The 16,852-nt window shown below is 47.4% G+C and overlaps 1 protein-coding gene across 2 annotated transcripts; it reads left to right on the top strand.

Moving 5' to 3' along the window:
* Positions 1-417: 417 nt before the first annotated feature.
* Positions 418-15,643, top strand: LOC109886073 (transcription factor E2F3). Of its 2 annotated transcripts, none has more exons than XM_031789065.1 (7): positions 418-881; positions 6,143-6,248; positions 8,797-9,016; positions 11,048-11,209; positions 11,571-11,685; positions 13,372-13,549; positions 13,990-15,643. In XM_031789065.1, exons 1-7 carry the CDS (start codon positions 633-635, stop codon positions 13,995-13,997), a joined length of 1,038 nt encoding a protein of 345 aa, XP_031644925.1. In that variant the 5' UTR covers positions 418-632; the 3' UTR covers positions 13,998-15,643. The 2 variants fall into 2 exon arrangements, with proteins under 2 accessions (XP_031644925.1, XP_031644923.1); XM_031789063.1 differs by having other exon boundaries at positions 13,865-15,643.
* Positions 15,644-16,852: the final 1,209 nt, after the last annotated feature.

The raw sequence follows: 16,852 nt of genomic DNA, 5'->3' as shown, positions 1-16,852 counted from the left end.
ATTTGCTAAAATTTCAACAACAAAAAATCTCACTTTGTCATAATGGGTTATTCGTGTGTAGATTAAGAAACATTTTCATTTAATCAATTTTAGAATAAGGCTGTTACGTAACAAAATGCGGAACAAAGCCAATGGGTCTGAATACTTCCCGAATGCACTGTTTATATATGGTGCTTACCTGACATGATCGAGTTTGACGTTCAGCAGACAAGCACAAGGTAATCGCTTTGTGTGTCGAAAATCCTCACCCATTGGTCAAACACACTGACGCAATTACGTATAGCGAGACTGATATGACGCTGACCAATAGCATACCATATTCAAATATCGTTTAAAACATTCCCGGGAAATCCGAGTTTCGCGGGATGGCCCTTCGCGGGTAAACTGCATCCCCTTATTCATTGTCAGCTTCCTGGAGCCATTTTTTAAACATCCAGAATGGAGCTTTCGACTCAATCAAATCCGTTGCATCTTCCCGTTTTAGAAACGTATCGTTTATACAATTTGAACGAATGGGCATGTAAGATATTAGTCTAACGATATCCCTGATTATTTTGGGTCGAGCCGAGACGAACTTTGAGGAGAAAGTGCTCCAAAGTAGCGGAGGTACAAACGGACATTTGACCCTGAAGATGAGAAAGAGGGGAGTCCCGGAAAAAGTCCTAATTTCAGGGATCGGAGGCTCCTCCATGGACAAAAAACAAACGGTTATGACCCGGTACAGCAATGCGACATATTATCAGATTTTAACACCTCCGCCCTGCCCGAACCAGACTAACAATGTCGGTGTCGCAGACCCGACCGTGAGTCAGCTTTACACTACACCCATAGGGGTGTCTACAAACGGGACAGGACCGCAACCAGCCCTCGGAAGACCCCCGGTAATTTATAACACGATGGCTCTTTTGGCATACAGATATGAAGTGCAAGCTGACCAGTTAGCTAATAACTGTGTATTATGTTCGCTAACTAGTGACATATCCTAGTTATTTAACTAGTACCATTAGCTAGTTGGCTACAATTGCTAGCAAGTAGTAGTAGTATACAGTGCTAGCTTTTTAAAATTTAGCTTAATACACTACTAATTGATGTTTTACTGCACACAGTCACACATTTTTGTGATGCACCACTTGTAACTTTTCCCACTTCGAGCTGTCCCCTTTGACAGTGGATTTATAAAAGGGTTATATTGAAGAACAATGGATAAACTAGTTAACGTTAATTAGGTTTAGATACCTAGTTAGCCAGATGGCAAGCATACACCACCTTAGTTGGATAGCCAACACAGCTACTATGGTCTTATTTGACACGTTTTAAATCAATGATCTGCAGAAATTATATCGTAATAATAACCCCCAGTCAATCTTTAATTTAAATATATATATTATATATATAATCGACGACAACAAACAAACGTGTCTTATTCATGGTACCTAGTTAGTAAAATGCCATCGGCTAGCGCTAAATCAAAGGGAATATATTATTTAAAAAAGCAACCAGAAACTAGGCCTTAAACCACACTTGGAGGGGGATGGGGGTGAATCCGGTCCCCGTGTTACTGTGGGACGCAAGTTTCTTTCGGTTGTGTTTCCCCCATTTTGTGATCCTTCGCTCCCGGCGGCTCAAAAAAAACGCGTGTGGAGTCAAACTGAAAGGTATTTAACCATAAGTCCCCTCGTTGTCATAAAACTAAAAGTGCACCAACTATCTGTCACGTCGCTCGATAGCTATAATACATTGTTTTGATAGCCAACATGGAGTCATACCACGAGGAAGTCCCAACACATTTCAGATTTTGTTGTGATATGTGGTCAAATCGTGAAAGTGAGATTTTTTGTTGTTGTAACTTGCAAGCTGCTTGCCACACACACAGGAAGATTCATATTAACTCACACTAAGAAATCATTTATGCAAAAGCATTTAAGGTGGGACTCTAACCCGAAACATACTTGAAAGAATCAAGCAACTTGCAATGTGCCAATGTAAAGCAAAGACATCATCAATGTGGAAGGAGAGGTGCTATGGCCAGTAGTCTGCTCTATAGACATGCCAGCCTTTCTCCTGAGATAAACTAGGTGTCCTGATCTCACTTGACCGTGTTTACATGGGCAACCAGTATCCCTGTAGTATTCAGGATACTCAAGTAGTCTGTTTTTGAGTTGACGCATATACACATCATATCCCGTTTTACAATAACCCCAAACAGATTGTATCCCCGTTCTGAGAAACCTGGATAAAATGCCTGGGATATGCTCATCTAAGACTGGGTACTGTGGCATGTAAACATCTTTTTGTTTAGTTTTTTTTTATCTGCCGCAAACTTAGTTCTGCAAATCATGGGTAATGTGTGATGTTTTCATCTGGTTGTAAAAACAAACAACTTCAAAAAAGTAGGCTACCCGTTCAGTTTGCTTCACCACAATGAATTTACAACATACTACTTTCACCTCTAATTTAGACGAGTTTCTGCTTATAATTTCCCAACATTTGGCTGGTCATTTGTTTGTCAACTATAGATACATGCAGCTTATTTTCTGTCACAACTGGGCTCCTGAGTGGCACAAGGGTGGTTGTGATACAGCCTGGAATCAAACCAGGGTCTGTAGTGAGGTGTCATGTTGTAAATTCATTATGGTGGCTCAAACTGAGCGGGTAACCTACATTTTGAAGTCGTTTTGTTTGACAATCAGATGAAAACAGGTGTCACTACAGACCCTGGTTTGATTCCAGGCTGTATCACAACCGGTCGTGATTGGTAGTCCTGTAGGGCGGCGCACAATTGGCCCAGCGTTGGCCGGGGGGGGGGGAGTAGGCCGTCATTGTAACTAAGAATTTGTTCTTAACTGACTTGCCTAGTTAAATAGAAAGAGAGTAAATAAAGGAGTGATCACCAGAATGTCCTACATCGATAGAATGAATGCATTAGTCATCTATACTGAACAAAAATATAAACGCAACGATTTTATATAAGGAAGTCTGTCCATTGTAATACATTCTTTAGGCCTTTATAGGATTTCATGACTGCCCAGCCAATCTGAATATGTTTTTCCACTCCAGTACGAAATGTCATCAGTTTGACAGGTTTCAAGGACATTAAAAGATGATAAACACAAAGACTTCAGTTTGTCTTGGGTGCATATTTTATATTCTGTGGTTGAAATACTGTCTGTTTGCATAAGTGTCAACGATATAACACATTACAAGCACCTTCAACGTTTTCTCGAGACGCTGAAAGAAATCGTATTTTTCCACTCTTGTTTCCCAAAACAAATTTAATATTTGTTGTATAATTTCACTGCATAATTCTGCAGTAGTTAATATTCCATTACATGTGAGAGGTTATCGGTCTACAGTCTGTCCACATATCAGTTTATATTCTGTTACATGTGAGAGGTTATCGGTCTACAGTCAGTGTCCATATTTCAGTTAATATTCTGTTACATGTGAGAGGTTATCGGTCTACAGTCAGTGTCCACATATCAGTTTATATTCTGTTACATGTGAGAGGTTATCGGTCTACAGTCAGTGTCCATATTTCAGTTAATATTCCATTGAACCCATATGAATTTAGACGAGGAATCTTCTGTTTATTCATGGATACAGGGATACTCGTGAGCGGGATACCAAAGATGCATGTAAACAGCTTATCCTGAAATAAGACTTTAAGTGGGATATGAGCTACTATCCGGAATACTGTACACATGCAGTAGTACTAGGTCATGCAGTAGTACTAGGTTACGCAGTAGTACTAGGTCATGCAGTAGTACCAGGGTGCGCCATAGTACTAGGTCATGCAGTAGTACCAGGGTGCGCCATAGTACTAGGTCATGCAGTAGTACTAGGTCACGCAGTAGTACTATTTCACACAGTAGTACTATGTCACGCAGTAGTACTAGGTCACGCTGCAGTACTAGGTCGTGCAGTAGTACTAGGTCACGCCGTAGTACTAGGTCGTGCAGTAGTACTAGGTCACGCCGTAGTACTAGGTCACGCCGTAGTACTAGGTTACGCCGTAGTACTAGGTTACGCTGCAGTACTAGGTTGCGCTGTAGTACTAGGTTACGCAGTAGTACTAGGTCGTGCAGTAGTACTAGGTCACGCCGTAGTACTAGGTCGTGCAGTAGTACTAGGTCGTGCAGTAGTACTAGGTCACGCCGTAGTACTAGGTCGTGCAGTAGTACTAGGTCACGCCGTAGTACTAGGTCGTGCAGTAGTACTAGGTCACGCAGTAGTACTAGGTCACGCAGTAGTACTATTAGGTGTACTTGGCTTACAGAAATAATAATAATAATAAATAGATCTTTTATAGCACATTTCAAAGAATCTCAAAGCACATCAAATATAAATATATATATATATATAAATATATAGCCAGCTAACTTAACATTTCAATAGTGGAGATTTGGATTTTGGAGATTTGAAAGTCTGTCAGCTTGGATGAAGTTGAGGCAGTTTGGGCTGGAAAGGCAGTGGGGGTTTAGTGGAGAGGGCATCGATGGGACTGCCAGGGAGAAAACAAAGGCAGTTTGGGAGGGGAACAGGCCCTCTTTCACAGCCCACCTCACCTGCTTCTCTGAATGGTCAGTCAGTCCGTTAGGCTACTTCTCTGGTTCTGGTTCCTCCATTGCCAGGAATGTAGCACCCACCTGGGTGAAAAGCCACCACATCTTGGCAGTGATTTAGGAGCATTCCCCTGAACTTCCTCTGGACACGGTATGCAGTCCTTGATGTAATAATAGTTCCAAACAGATTGAATAAAAACCAGAATTATTTTAATCTAAACAGCTAGCTGTCAAGCCAAAATATATACACTTTGTATCACTATCCTGCAACTCATGACCACAGGATAAAAAATGAACAAAAAAAAATGAACACCTATAAATATGTGAAATATTTAGAGCTCGCTGCCTAGGTCAACCTTATTTATTTAACCTTTATTTAACTAGGCAAGTCAGTTAGGAACACATTCATATTTACAATGACGGGCTAGGAACAGTGGGTTAACTGCCTTGTTCAGTGGCAGAACGACGGATTTTTACCTTGTCAGCTCGGGGATTGAACTTGCAACCTTTAGGTTACTGGCCCAACACACTAACCACTAGGGTACTTGCCGTCCCTACACTCTAACCACTAGGGTACTTGCCGTCCCTACACTCTAACCACTAGGCCACCCTGCCGTCCCTACACTCTAACCACTAGGGTACCTGCCGTCCCCACACTCTAGCCACTAGGGTACCTGCCGTCCCTACACTCTAACCACTAGGGTACTTGCCGTCCCTACACTCTAACCACTAGGGTACCTGCCGTCCCTACACTCTAACCACTTGGGTACTTGCCGCCCCTACACTCGAACCACTAGGGTACTTGCCGTCCCTACACTCTAACCACTAGGGTACTTGCCGTCCCTACACTCTAACCACTAGGCCACCCTGCCGTCCCTACACTCTAACCACTAGGGTACCTGCCGTCCCCACACTCTAGCCACTAGGGTACCTGCCGTCCCTACACTCTAACCACTAGGGTACTTGCCGTCCCTACACTCTAACCACTAGGGTACCTGCCGTCCCTACACTCTAACCACTTGGGTACTTGCCGCCCCTACACTCTAACCACTAGGGTACCTGCCGTCCCTACACTCTAACCACTAGGGTACCTGCCGTCCCTACACTCTAACCACTAGGCCACCCTGCCGTCCCTACACTCTAGCCACTAGGGTACCTGCCGTCCCTACACTCTAACCACTAGGGTACTTGCCGTCCCTACACTCTAACCACTAGGGTACCTGCCGTCCCTACACTCTAACCACTTGGGTACTTGCCGCCCCTACACTCTAACCACTAGGGTACCTGCCGTCCCTACACTCTAACCACTAGGGTACCTGCCGTCCCTACACTCTAACCACTAGGCTACCTGCCGTCCCTACACTCTAACCACTAGGCTACGCTGCCGTCCCTACACTCTAACCACTAGGCAACCTGCCGTCCCTACACTCTAACCACTAGGCAACCTGCCGTCCCTACACTCTAACCACTAGGCTAGTGTACTTGCCTCCCCTTAGACTCTGTACGCTGTGACCCTTGAGGGTTGTTTTCCATCTGAAGGTTTCCAGATGTTCAACCTCTGTATAACTCTTCTGTCTCAGGCGAAGCGTCGGTTGGAGCTGGAGGAGATGGACCAGTACACCACTGAGCCAATCAGTGAGCCCAGAGCTAAGAGAGCCACCACACACTCCCTCAGAAGAACCCAGAGTAAGTGACTGGGGGGGTAGTTGACACACTTACCTGCCCCACCAGACATGCCACCAGGTGTCTTCACAGTCCCCCAAATTCCAGAAAGCATACAGTATTATATAGAGCCATGATTACATGGAACTCCCTTCCATCTCATAATTGCTCAAATAAAAAGCTATTTCTCTGAAGTAACAGCTCACGACACAACGCCTCTCTATTTGAACTGGGTAGTTGTTGTGTAAACATTGACGTTGGCTACGTGTGTGTTGAAAGCAACAACATGTAGTTCTTGTACATGAATGTTCTGTATTATGTGTCGTGTGGAACCCCCAGGAAGAGTAGCGGCTGTTTTTGCAACAGCTAATGAAGATCCTAATGAAATGAAGCTCAGCATTGCTTATCCAGGGAGACTTTTAACAGTAGCCTCGTGGGCTTACGTGATTGGTTTGTTTAACAGTAGCCTCGTGGGCTTACGTGAATGGTTTGTATAACAGTAGCCTCGTGGGCTTACGTGAAGGGTTTGTATAACAGTAGCCTCGTGGGCTTACGTGAAGGGTTTGTATAACAGTAGCCTCGTGGGCTTACGTGAATGGTTTGTATAACAGTAGCCTCGTGGGCTTACGTGAATGGTTTGTATAACAGTAGCCTCGTGGGCTTACGTGAATGGTTTGTATAACAGTAGCCTCGTGGGCTTACGTGAATGTTTCGTTTAACTGATAGTGCAGCGGTAGTCAGTCTGCAATATGAGGCTAGACTTTACTGTGGATTTAGTTCAGTAAACATTCTACCAGGAGATGTTATTGTCAGACATCAAGGATCCTGTATGGGAGGAGAAGAGACACAGTCCTGGTACGAGTCAACAGGACAGCCGTGAGTTGAGGACGAGAGAGCATTTTGGAGCAGAGGTCAGGTTAAAAGAAGAAGAGAAGAACATGTATCACTAATCTTCTGGACAGCAACAGGTGTACTGGCTGTTCAGGAGGGGCTCCGAATAGGAGAAAGGCTTTAAGTGCCACTTGTGTGAATATGTCATTTGTCTGTGCAGCTGAATGACCCAATGGGTGAATAAACTTGGTATGAGCTTCACTGATCGTCCATGACATTTTCCAAGGTTAATTTAGAACCCAACACTATTGAAACACTTCACTAACTCTAGGTTGAAGGAAAGGAGACGAGGAAGAAGAGACAGGCTTGATGACAATGCCGCAGGCAGGAACACCAATGTTTGTTGAGAAATTCGGTCCCACCCATGCCTTGGGAACATTGTTGTTCCTTCCCTGGACTGACTGTGTGTTCCTGGACTGACTGTGTGTTCCTGGACTGACTGTGTGTTCCTGGACTGACTGTGTGTTCCTGGACTGACTGTGTTCCTGGGCTGACTGTGTGTTCCTGGGCTGACTGTGTGTTCCTGGGCTGACTGTGTGTTCCTGGGCTGACTGTGTGTTCCTGGGCTGACTGTGTGTTCCTGGACTGACTGTGTGTTCCTGGACTGACTGTGTGTTCCTGGACTGACTGTGTGTTCCTGGACTGACTGTGTGTTCCTGGACTGACTGTGTGTTCCTGGGCTGACTGTGTGTTCCTGGACTGACTGTGTGTTCCTGGGCTGACTGTGTGTTCCTGGACTGACTGTGTGTTCCTGGGCTGACTGTGTGTTCCTTCCCTGGACCTGCAGCTCCTGTCTGTGGTAACTAACCCATCTCCTCTCTCTCTCTCTCCAGCTCCTGTCTGTGGTAACTAACCCATCTCCCCTCTCTCCAGCTCCTGTCTGTCAACTAACCCATCTCCTCTCTCTCCAGCTCCTGTCTGTTAACTAACCCATCTCCTCTCTCTCCAGCTCCTGTCTGTGGTAACTAACCCATCTCCTCTCTCTCTCCCTCCAGCTCCTGTCTGTGGTAACTAACCCATCTCCTCTCTCTCTCTCCAGCTCCTGTCTGTGGTAACTAACCCATCTCCCCTCTCTCCAGCGCCTGTCTGTTAACTAACCCATCTCCTCTCTCTCCAGCTCCTGTCTGTGGTAACTAACCCATCTCCTCTCTCTCTCCCTCCAGCTCCTGTCTGTGGTAACTAACCCATCTCCTCTCTCTCTCCCTCCAGCTCCTGTCTGTGGTAACTAACCCATCTCCTCTCTCTCTCTCCAGCTCCTGTCTGTGGTAACTAACCCATCTCCCCTCTCTCCAGCTCCTGTCTGTGGTAACTAACCCATCTCCTCTCTCCAGCTCCTGTCTGTGGTAACTAACCCATCTCCCCTCTCTCCAGCTCCTGTCTGTGGTAACTAACCCATCTCCTCTCCAGCTCCTGTCTGTGGTAACTAACCCATCTCCTCTCCAGCTCCTGTCTGTGGTAACTAACCCATCTCCTCTCTCTCCATCTCCTGTCTGTGGTAACTAACCCATCTCCTCTCTCTCCCTCCAGCTCCTGTCTGTTAACTAACCCATCTCCTCTCTCCAGCTGCTGTCTGTGGTACCTAACCCATCTCCTCTCCAGCTCCTGTCTGTGGTAACTAACCCATCTCCTCTCTCTCTCTCCAGCTCCTGTCTGTTAACTAACCCATCTCCTCTCTCTCCAGCTCCTCCCTCCCCATTAGAGAAGACCAGGTATGACACATCTCTATGCATCCTGACCCAGAAGTTTGTCCAGCTGCTGGCCCAGTCCAGTGACGGGGTGGTGGACCTGAACCGGGCCGCGGAGTCCCTCAAGGTGCAGAAGAGACGCCTCTATGACATCACCAACGTCCTGGAGGGGGTGCATCTCATCAGGAAGTCCTCCAAGAACAATATCCAGTGGCTGTGAGTAGAGGGGGGGGGCCTTGATACATGGCTGGGAGTAGAGGGGGGGGGGCTTGATACATGGCTGGGAGTAGAGGGGGGGTGGGGGGGGGGCTTGATACATGGCTGGGAGTAGAGGGGGGGGGGCCTTGATACATGGCTGTGAGTAGAGGGGGGGGGCTTGATACATGGCTGTGAGTAGAGGGGGGGGGGGGCCTTGATACATGGCGGGGAGTAGAGGGGGGGGGGCCTTGATACATGGCTGGGAGTAGAGGGGGGGTGGGGGGGGGCTTGATACATGGCTGGGAGTAGAGGGGGGGGCCTTGATACATGGCTGGGAGTAGAGGGGGGGGGGGGCCTTGATACATGGCTGGGAGTAGAGGGGGGGTGGGGGGGGGCTTGATACATGGCTGGGAGTAGAGGGGGGGTGGGGGGGGGGCTTGATACATGGCTGGGAGTAGAGGGGGGGGCCTTGATACATGGCTGGGAGTAGAGGGGGGGGCCTTGATACATGGCTGGGAGTAGAGGGGGGGGGGCCTTGATACATGGCTGGGAGTAGAGGGGGGGGGCCTTGATACATGGCTGTCAGTGGGGAGGGGGGCTTGATACATGGCTGTTAGTGGGGAGGGGGGCTTGATACATGGCTGTTAGTGGGGAGGGGGGCTTGATACATGGCTGTTAGTGGGGAGGGGGGCTTGATACATGGCTGTGAGTGGGGGGGGCTTGATACATGGCTGTTAGTGGGGAGGGGGGCTTGATACATGGCTGTGGGGGGGGGGGGGGGCCTTGATACATGGCTGTGAGTAGAGGGGGGGGGGGGCCTTGATACATGGCTGTGAGTAGAGGGGGGGGGGCCTTGATACATGGCTGTGAGTAGAGGGGGGGGGGCCTTGATACATGGCTGGGAGTAGAGGGGGGGGGCCTTGATACATGGCTGTGAGTAGAGGGGGGGGGGCCTTGATACATGGCTGGGAGTAGAGGGGGGGGGCCTTGATACATGGCTGGGAGTAGAGGGGGGGTGGGGGGGGGGGGCTTGATACATGGCTGTGAGTAGAGGGGGGGGCCTTGATACATGGCTGGGAGTAGAGGGGGGGGGCCTTGATACATGGCTGGGAGTAGAGGGGGGGTGGGGGGGGGCCTTGATACATGGCTGGGAGTAGAGGGGGGGGGCCTTGATACATGGCTGGGAGTAGAGGGGGGGGGGGCTTGATACATGGCTGTGAGTGGGGGGGGCTTGATACATGGCTGTTAGTGGGGAGGGGGGGCTTGATACATGGCTGTTAGTGGGGAGGGGGGGGGGGGGCTTGATACATGGCTGGGAGTGGGGGGCTTGATACATGGCTGGGAGTGGGGGGCTTGATACATGGCTGGGAGTGGGGGGGCTTGATACATGGCTGTTAGTGGGGAGGGGGGCTTGATACATGGCTGGGAGTGGGGGGCTTGATACATTGCTGGGAGTGGGGGGGGGGGGCTTGATACACGGCTGTTATTGGGGAGGGGGGCTTGATACATGGCTGGGAGTGGGGAGGGGGGGGGCTTGATACATGGCTGGGAGTGGTGGGGGAGGTCTGTGGATGACCTTGATACATTGCTGTGCAGTGCCAACCTGATTTGCACTTCCTGGCTAAAAAAGCACCAAAGTTGGTGGAACCCGTGCTGTAACGGACAATATCCCACTTACTCCCCACTAACAGCCATGATTTGATTTGATTTATGCCTGTGTGTGATTGGGGCACGATAGTGCCACGGGTAGACCGTGTGTGGAATAAAACATGTGTGTTCTTTCCCGTTTGTGTGTGTGTGTGTGTGTGTTAACATGTCCTCTCCTCCTGTGTGTGTGTGTGTGTGTGTGTGTGTGTGTGTGTGTTAACATGTCCTCTCCTCCTGTGTGTGTGTGTGTGTGTGTGTGTTAACATGTCCTCTCCTCCTGTGTGTGTGTGTGTGTTAACATGTCCTCTCCTCCTGTGTGTGTGTGTGTGTGTGTTAACATGTCCTCTCCTCCTGTGTGTGTGTGTGTGTGTTAACATGTGCTCTCCTCGTGTGTGTGTGTAGGGGCTGTAGCCTGTCTCCAGAAGGAGTGGCCAGTGTCCAGACCCCTGGCTCTGTGGGTAAACAACTGCTAGAGTTGACCCAGGAGGAGAGGAGACTGGATGAACTCATACACACCTGCACACTCATCGTCCAACAGATGACTGAAGACACACCCACAAGGAAATAGCCTTCCTTTACAACCCTGCTGTGTGACTGAGATCTAATTGTGTCTGTTGTCCAGTGTGTGAATTGGTTTGCGTTTACAGCTTTTTTTCTCAGCGTGTGTGTGTGTGTGTGTCTGACTGTGTGAGAATCTGTATCTGACTGTGTGTGTATCTGATTGCTTGTGAGTGACATGCTGTGTGTGTGTGTGTGTGCGTAGAAGTGTGTTCTTGTCCTGTGTGTGTGTGTGTGAGAATCTGTATCTGACTGTGTGTGTGTGTGTATCTGATTGCTTGAGAGTGACATGCTGTGTGTGTGTGCGTAGAAGTGTGTTCTTGTCCTGTGTGTGAGAACGACTACTTTTTCCTTAACCTCTGGGTACGTTTGCGTACATATCATATGATGATGTGAAAAGGATTCCTAGTCTGAATGACCAGACGGTCATCATGGTCAAAGCCCCTGCTGAAACCAGACTGGATGTGCCAGACCCTGCAGAGGTACACACACACACACACACACACACACCCTAAACAGAGACCAAACAAGGAACCTGGTAACACGTCCTCTCGTGTCACGTCCCTGCTGACAGTCACTGATTTGACTGATACACTATGCAATAACACAGGTTTGTGGACACCCCTTCAAATGAGTGATTTCTGCAATTTCAGTCACACCCGTTGCTGACAGGTGTATAACATCAACCGCACAGCCATGCCATCTCCATAGACAAACATTAGTAGGCAGTAGGCTGGCTGGCACCGTATTCGAAGAGCTCAGTGACTTTCAACGTGACACCGTCGTAGCACCTTTCCAACGAGTCAGTTCGTCAAATATCCGCCCTGCTAGAGCTGCCCCCGGTCAACTGTAAGTGCTGTTATTGTGGAAAGTGGAAACGTCTAGGAGCAACAACGGCTCAGCAGTGAAGTGGTAGACCACACAAACTCACAGAATGGGACCGCTGAAGTGCATAAGAAATGTGTCTGTCCTCGGTTGCAACACTCTCACGTCTATCGAATTCCAAACTGCCTCTGGAAGCAACGTCAACACTGTTCTTCTGGAGCGTCATGAAATGGGTTTTCATGGCCATGCAGATGCCCACAATCCTAAAATGGGTTTGGTGGATGAAATGGGTTTTCATGGCCATGCAGACGCCCACAATCCTAAAATGGGTTTGGTGGATGAAATGGGTTTTCATGGCCATGCAGACGCCCACAATCCTAAAATGGGTTTGGTGGATGAAATGGGTTTGGTGGATGAAATGGGTTTTCATGGCCATGCAGACGCCCACAATCCTAAAATGGGTTTGGTGGATGCCAGCAGAACGCTACTTACCCGACAGCGTTGTGCCAACTGTAAAGTTTGGTGGAGAAATTTTGTTCCAGTGAAGGGAAATCTTAACGGTACAGCATTCAATGACATTCTAGATGATTCTGTGCTTCCCAACTTTGTGGCAACAGTTTGAGGAAGGCCCCTTTCTGCTTCTATTTCAGCATGACAATGTCCCCACGCACGAAGCACCGCACAGAAATGATTTGTCGAGATTGGTGTGGAAGAACTTGAGTGGTCTGCACCGAGCCCTGACCTGAACCCCATCGAACACCTTTGGGATGAATTGGAACAGCGACTGCTAGCCAGGCCTAATCACCCAACCTCAGCGCCCGATCTCACTTATGCTCTTGTGGCTGAATGGAAACAAGTCCCCTCAGCAATGTTCCAACATCTAGTGGAAAGCCTTCCCAGAAGACTGGAGGCTGTTATAGCAGCAATGTTCCAACATCTAGTGGAAAGCCTTCCCAGAAGACTGGAGGCTGTTATAGCAGCAATGTTCCAACATCTAGTGGAAAGCCTTCCCAGAAGAGTGGAGGCTGTTATAGCAGCAATGTTCCAACATCTAGTGGAAAGCCTTCCCAGAAGAGTGGAGGCTGTTATAGCAGCAATGTTCCAACATCTAGTGGAAAGCCTTCCCAGAAGACTGGAGGCTGTTATAGCAGCAATGTTCCAACATCTAGTGGAAAGCCTTCCCAGAAGAGTGGAGGCTGTTGTAGCAGCAAAAGCGGGGCTCAATTCCATATTAATGCCCATCATTTTAGAATGAGATGATCGACGAGCAGGTGTCCACATACTTTTGGTGTATGATTGGTTGTAAAGTTTGGTTGATACATTTTTTTTGATTGCCCTATCAGAGTCTCCAGGTCCACATGAGCAGCACCCAGGGTCCAATAGAAGTCTTCCTGTGCTCAGATGATCACGCCCCTTCCTCCCCACTGAAAAACAACTCTGCGCTGAATGAAAATGGACATCCGTCTTCATCTTCGTCCTATGCCAGTGGAAACTCCACATCCTTCCTCAAGGTGTCACAAGGTGAGCCCAACACAACATTAGGTGATAATATATGTATTAGTATGGATTTATAATAAACTATAACAGTGGCGGCCATTTTGGACCGGGAACACAGAATGAATTAACATTGAACGAACGGAACAGGAGGGTTAATGTTGCCGCCCGTGCTTAAACATGGTTTTGGGCACTATAGAGTCCTCTATCTAGCTCTATGGGTGAGGCCCCACCTTCAGACTTAATTCTGTGGTGAGTTATTGGAAACTTAACTCTCACCTTTCTCTCACCTTTCTCTCACCTTCTTTTTCCTCTTCTTGCTCTGTACCCATCTCTCACCAGAGGGTAATAACTACACCGGTACCGTTTTCTCCAACGCCCTGTCCAGCCTCCCAGCATGCTCTGCAGTGACAGTTTCTCCTGTCTCCCCCCTGCCTTCCTCCCTCACCTCCCTCCTCCCCCTCCAGGATGTTGACCAGGAGCCCTTCATCCCCCTCTCTCTCGTGGGGGATGACTACCTGCTTAGCCTGGGCGATGACGAAGGGATCAGTGACCTGTTCTACGATCTGGACCGGCTTCCATTAGACAACCTGCTCTGTAATTGAGTGAAATGTAATCTCAGCGGCCATTTTGGGGAATTTTAGTTTGGCCATTTTGTAGCCAGATTCATGGTCCCAATGTGGTTGTTTCCAGTTATAAAAGAACTGATTTAGAGCCCAGTGGGCTCTATGGAATGCAGCACAGCAGCCATTTTGGAGCAAGGCTTTGTTTTCTTGACCTTGTGGACTGGACTGCTCATAGAGGACCTGCTGTGTAATTGACCCCTTTGCCAGCGACGAGAGAAGGGTATAGAGCTGATCAAAGGAAGTAAGTTTCAGTTCAGACTCACTGTAGGGGTGAATTCTGTGGCTGAAAGAATGGACAAAACCCCTTCTCAGAGCCCGTCTTTCTGGTTTTGCACTGACAGGCAAACCAACATCCTAAACAATCACTCATTCTCCATAGCAGACTGTTATCTAAATGAACTGTTCTCATTTGAAAGCAGAAATTGTCCCTAACAGAGATGAGTTATGGACGTTAACCCCTGAACACAGATTCTTACCCATTTCTACCGTTGTGTGACTGTCATCTGTGAACTTGTGTTTTATAATGTGACCCGATGATTGGTCCTGGTTCTCAGCTCACCAGAGTAGAGCAGACCCGGTATCCACGTCCCAAGATGGTGATCTGGCCTTCCTGGGCATCAATAAAAAAAAAATGCAAGAGGTACCTGGTCTTCCACATGGAGCCTTCTGACACAATACTGGAAGAGACTGACTGGTAGTGTTCAGATAACCAGAGTATGTACTGAAAGATGGGCCTTCTCCTGATATAACGGTTTGCTACACAATTGGTGTATGTTTTATTTGTTGTTCAGAGGAGGAAGTGAATATTGCTCCTGTTTCTGTGTGGGACATCCACTACATGTCCTTCTCCTGCTGTCGATTTAACTTCTTTAATATCCAGGGATGAGCAATGTGCCTCCACACACACACACACCACCATGCAAGAGTCACGTAGACAAGCCCCCATTTTGTTTTAGCCAAGCATGCTAGCAGCCAAGCATGCTAGCAGCCAAGCATGCTAGCAGCCAAGCATGCTAGCAGCCAAGCATGCTAGCAGCCAAGCATGCTAGCAGCCAAGCATGCTAGCAGCCAAGCATGCTAGCAGCCAAGCATGCTAGCAGCCAAGCATGCTAGCAGCCAAGCATGCTAGCAGCCAAGCATGCTAGCAGCCAAGCATGCTAGCAGCCAAGCATGCTAGCAGCCAAGCATGCTAGCAGCCAAGCATGCTAGCAAATTAACCAACTCATAGTCAATTCTCAGGGCTCCCAAATTACTTTCTACTTGAAATACAATTTTATTACTTAATTAAAACGTACAAATGGATTCTAATGAATATTTTTTGTGCCAGATATTCTAATAAGGTAGGATGTTTTTTATTTTTTATTTTCTTAATTTATACCCAACAATTAACCCAAAATGGATATACATTTTTAAAAATGTACCCTTCGATTAGTATAGACATGTGACCTTTAAACTACCCAACCATACGGTATATTCACCTTTCCTTTGTGGGTGCTGAATCTGCCTGGTTTTAGAGAAGTGCTTTACTAGATGGGGTCCTATTGCCTTTACTAGTGTATGATGTTGGACCAGAGCTCTATGGGTTGATGACAGAACTTACCAAGAAGTCCTTTTTTTGAGCCAATTGACTGATATGAAAGTATGTTGGAGAACCGACATGTCCTGAATGGAACGATATACTGTATTGTCGTCTTACAGTAATGTGTGTTTTTTTTTTTACATGTTAAGTCATTTCTAAGGTACTGTACTAGAAGCTGTTTTTGTTTTTTTAAGGTATTCTGGTGATAGTTTGGTTTACCAGTCTGTTTCTACATTGACTTTACAGCACAAACAGATCTGGGACCAGGCTAGTCTTGATATTTCTCCCAGGTGTTGTTGTCTGTGTCACACTGCTTTGCTTTATCTTGGCCAGGTCGCAGTTGTAAATGAGAACTTGTTCTCAACTAGCCTACCTGGTTAAATAAAGGTGTTCTCAACTAGCCTACCCGGTTAAATAAAGGTGTTCTCAACTAGCCTACCCGGTTAAATAAAGGTGTTCTCAACTAGCCTACCTGGTTAAATAAAGGTGTTCTCAACTAGCCTACCTGGTTAAATAAAGGTGTTCTCAACTAGCCTACCTGGTTAAATAAAGGTGTTCTCAACTAGCCTACCTGGTTAAATAAAGGTGTTCTCAACTAGCCTACCTGGTTAAATAAAGGTGAAATAACAATACCTGTATAGCACATGTTCATATGAAGTGGTCTCTGTTTGAAGTCGTATTTTTGTACAGTTGTCCCCGTATGAGTTTCATGTCTATGTGCTTTTGAGTGTTGTACTGCCTGGTTTCCTAGCCCGCCTGCTTGCCGTTAGGCTAGCCTGGTGCCAACTCTGTTTTGCGTTATCACGTCAACTCCTTGTCATAATGGCACAAACATCTGGGAACAGGCTACAATTCGATAGGAAATGCAGCATCGATTTCATCCTCAATTACCGTACTGAATTTCGGTAACTTCTCTTGCTCTCCCCCAGGACTAGGGTGACGTTGACCCGGGATGCTGATCTTGGGTCAGTTTTGTATTTCACTAATGCTTAGGCTTGGGGAAGGGGGAATCTGATCCTAGATCTGTATCTAGGGGAATCTGATCCTAGATCTGTATCTAGGGGAATCTGATCCTAGATCTGTATCTATGGGAATCTGATCCTAGATCTGTATCTAGGGGAATCT

Source organism: Oncorhynchus kisutch, linkage group LG14, assembly GCF_002021735.2.
Source record: "Oncorhynchus kisutch isolate 150728-3 linkage group LG14, Okis_V2, whole genome shotgun sequence".
NCBI classification, from domain to species: Eukaryota; Metazoa; Chordata; class Actinopteri; order Salmoniformes; family Salmonidae; genus Oncorhynchus; species Oncorhynchus kisutch.
This window is presented reverse-complemented; position numbering and strand designations above follow the sequence as displayed.